Source organism: Limulus polyphemus, unplaced genomic scaffold (genome assembly GCF_000517525.1).
Source record: "Limulus polyphemus unplaced genomic scaffold, Limulus_polyphemus-2.1.2 Scaffold2532, whole genome shotgun sequence".
Lineage (NCBI taxonomy): Eukaryota > Metazoa > Arthropoda > Merostomata > Xiphosura > Limulidae > Limulus > Limulus polyphemus.
Genome location: NW_013668142.1, coordinates 87569 through 91709, shown reverse-complemented (window position 1 = coordinate 91709; position 4141 = coordinate 87569). Strand labels below are relative to the sequence as shown.

At 30.6% G+C, this 4141-nt stretch overlaps 1 protein-coding gene across 1 annotated transcript in view; it reads left to right on the top strand.

The window, feature by feature from the left end:
• The window catches only part of LOC111087726, a gene marked incomplete at its 5' end in the record, with an annotated part of 57976 nt that overhangs the window by 25287 nt on the left and 28548 nt on the right, over nucleotides 1-4141 (top strand). Inside the window, 3 exons of the mRNA XM_022395356.1 lie at nucleotides 803-915; nucleotides 1497-1648; nucleotides 2678-2794. Coding sequence (XP_022251064.1) covers nucleotides 803-915; nucleotides 1497-1648; nucleotides 2678-2794 — 382 coding nt within the window. The remainder of the gene's footprint in view (nucleotides 1-802; nucleotides 916-1496; nucleotides 1649-2677; nucleotides 2795-4141) is intronic.

Here is a 4141-nt window from a genome sequence, read left to right as displayed (position 1 = left end):
ATATATATTTCAGTATAATGCTAGGACTGATGTAATTTCAGGAATATTAATCAAAAAAACGCATTAAGTTTTATTAGATTGTTAATTTATCTGTGTGTGCATTTAAGGTAAACATCTTATGAATTATTCCATAGAATATTGTTCATTGTTTTATGTTTTGGTAGTGTTAATAAAGGAATAATGGAAAATATCAGATGTTGATGCTTGTTTTCGCTTTATTTACAAAAAATACATGATTAAAAAAGTAAGGTTTTTTTTTATCTAAACATCTTCCTATGAATTATTTTGAACTAAAAACATCATTTGTTGGCCAACATCAATGAAAATACCTTACACTTAATCTAACCTAACTGCTTACTCTCTTCTGTATCTGATGCCATCATTTGACATTGAAAGACCTGGATATAAACATGACTGTTAAGCTAACACTGTGATCTGACTGTCTTCAAGCTGATCATATTCACCCTCACTGTTGTCCTCATGTTAACTATTACTGGGACATTCAGCCAACATCTTCCTAATTCTCTTGCCTTCACTTTGCCATCCATCTTCAGTGTAATAAAAATTAAGAAATTGTGAAATTACTCTCATAAAAACTTAATACTCTGCAAAAAATCTATGCTGAAGCAAATATTGTTTCTTATTTGACATATATAAGCTCTAAAAACTCTTATTGTATCATAAATGACAAATAGTAGAGAGATAGGTAATCTGGGAAAACATATCTTGGTTTAGTACTGTGGGGTATTTTGCTCCCCAAGCCACAAGAAACGATGTGTTGCTCTCATTTCAGCTGGGGTAGAAATGGGAGATACTAGGAAATCTTAGGAAGCTACCAAGAACAGCACAGAGCTCAGTGCTGCCATCAGCTTGTGCAGTTGTTTCACAAAATTTTTGGGGTAGAAAAAAACCAGGGTACGAAAGTAGGGTTAAAGTTCCCATTTGACAGTCTCTAGACTGTTGCATCATTTATTACTCTTTTTTTAATCAAAATTTAATTCAATTTGATTTAATTAGTAGCTTATTATTAGTTGTTGTTTTTAACTGATAATTGCCCTTAAATAAAAACTTAAATAACTGCAATTCCCTAAAGCTCCTCTGGCAATTAGCAAGTAAAAACCCTTTAAGAAACCTCTAGTAGTAAAAAGGTTTTAAAGGCACGTAACAATTTAAGCAGTATGTTAGTGTGTGTAAGTGTTTGTTACTGTTATTTTTTATGAATATCATTTTGATCTCTAACATATTTCTTAGTTTTACTTCTCATATGAGTTACTTTTTCAAGTGTTTAAAACTACCAGAATAAAAATAGTCTAAAAACCACAAAACTCCATGTAACTAATGATGGCTCATTGAAAAGTACTCTTATGATTTAGTAGTCAGTTACAGAACACTGTGGCTGAGCATGTGATATTTTTACTATGTGTGAATGTACTGTGTAGTAAGGTTTGAACCTGGTATAGCATGAAAAGTTCTTGACTGTTTCCAACTTTCATCAGGATTCTTCTGTCAGCTGAAGCAAGCTTCCCTGACTGTATTGAAAAATCACAACAGATCAAATTCATGTGGACTGTGGATAATCCCCGAGTAAAGTTTGACTTTGTCCATCTTTATTCTTCAAACTATAGGGTGGCTCCTTACACTCTACCTGGTATTTTTTGTAGCATTATAAAGCTTATTAGCTTTTGTAAAACATATTTTGCAGGAGATTATTATTTTACGGGAAGTTTAAAGTATAATGAATTGGTCACAGTATGTATTTTGTGTAACTTCTGAATTAAAATTTTCTTTCGTCCTTCCAAGTAATCTTTGTTGTTGTAATATATAACAGAAGGAAGATAATTTAATATTACATTTGTAAATAGATTACCCAGTTAATAATATATCTTTCATGCAGAAGGAAAACAAAATGTTCAGTATTATGTGTACCAGGCCTTATGTGTGTGTTGAAATACTGATACATGTGAAAATGGCTCCAAATGTATAGTTGTCCAAAGCATTGAAATATGCTGGAAAGTATCTAAGGTTGAATACGTTTACATAAACAAAATTTTTAGAAATGGTAAAAAACTAAACTTATTGTAAACTAATTCAACAAAAGTAACTTTCTTTTGACATCACCAAAAGCTATTTTTACTGTAAATTACTTAAGTCAAAGTTTTTCAAATAACGTGTTTATAAATATGATTCTCACCTGTTAGAATTTGATACATACTTTTTATCAGTGGTTTAACATTATCATCATTAAACTGATCTCCAGACTTGAATTAAAAATCAATTTAAAAAAGTTAAGTCCCCATTAAGAAAGTTCTGGAAGATAAAATTCAAAGACATTACCTGTTTGGCTTTTTTGTTTTTGTAACATAACTTTTTTTCAGCAAAATCAATATTTCTGTGTGTAAATAAACACTAATATATATATATTGGGCTTGTTGTTTGCAGGCTGAAACGGGTGACTAAACTGAGAAACAACTGCTACACTTTTTATATTAATAATATAATTCATTTCAGTCAATTAGAACATTAAACTTACATTTTAAATTAATGGGTTGAAAATGTGTACAATTGTTATGCATGTTTATAGCTCCTTGGTAGAATTAAAATGTATGTATTTGTGGTTATATGAACTTAAGAGAATTGTACAAAGTAATACATCTGTTACTTAAATATAATTTTTTAGAGGGTCAGAAAGTCACATTTACAGTGAGATCTTTTCTGGATAGAAATCAAACTCAGTTCACCTCTTCCTCAGTCACCCTAGTGACTCCTGTACACCAGTTCAAAGCTTTTATACAAGGTAATTACAGTAATGTTTGGTTCTTTTGTTATCACTGTACTAATTCAAATATTCTGTAAAAGGTAACTTTACTACAACTCAGTCACACTGGTGACAAGGATATACTTGGTTCAAACTTTATACAATGTAAGTGTAGTAAATATTCAAAAGTTGGATATTCTAGTGATAACTACATCCTGATTCAAGTCTCCTGCAAAAGGTAAATAATAAAAGTCAGCCACTCTTGTGACCACTGCATACAAGTTCAAATAATACTGCATGAAAGAGAATTTTAATATAGCCAGGTTACTGATGGCTGCTGTACACTAATAACAGCCTTTTAAGTAATTATAGTATACATCATTCACCCTATGGACCACTACCTGCGTAACAGTTCAAGTAATCTGTACTGGTCGTTTTATTACAGTCACCATGATGACTGCTGTAGATAAATTCACAGCTCTATAAAAGGTCAATCACCATTTTGGCTATTGTATATCATTTCAGTTATTTACTGTTTATTAGTTCAGGGCTTCTATATTACATAAGAGTAGTGTAAATGTTGGTGTAAACACTACTTACTAGTTCAGGGCTTCTATATTTGGTTAAGAGTAGTGTAATGTCCAGTGAATCTGGTAAACCTGCTTAGAAGTTTAAGGTCCACTGAACCTGGTTAACACTACTCAGCAGATTAAGGATTTTTATTAGGTAAGAGTAATATGAAGGTCAGACAACTTTGCAGCTACTGTCAACAAGTTTGAGTACTCTATTAAAGGTTGTGTAGAACTTGCATGGTCACCATTGATTGTTACAGTTTTTTGCCAATTCAAGACTTACTGTATACTGTATTTGTAGAATGCTATTATAACATCTTCAGATTACCTATACTTTATAGTTGTTGTTAAATATGAATATTCAGTTGATTTAAATACATGTGTAATTTTTAAAGTAAAAATATAACACAAGCTATTTCACAAACAACAGAATACATCAGGATCATGTCAGTAAATTTGTGGAAATAAAAATAAAATATTGTTCTTTAAGACTAAAACACAGTTTTATCTGTACAGTCAGTATCTGATGCTGGTGGGAGATTTTAAAAACATTTCTTTTAAGCACCTTTATGACTTTACTGGAAGTATTGAACACAGTATGATTGAAAGCAGGCATGAAAATAAATATTTAATAATTAGATATTTTTATACTGTTGTTTGTTGAAACTTATTGCATAAAAGAACACATAATAATATTAGACTTGCAACATTGACACAAGACTAGGATCAATAATAACTTTTTTATGTTAAAATAACATTATATGTTACTTAATTTTCCAAAACATACTTACCTCCTTTCATACTACAGCTATTA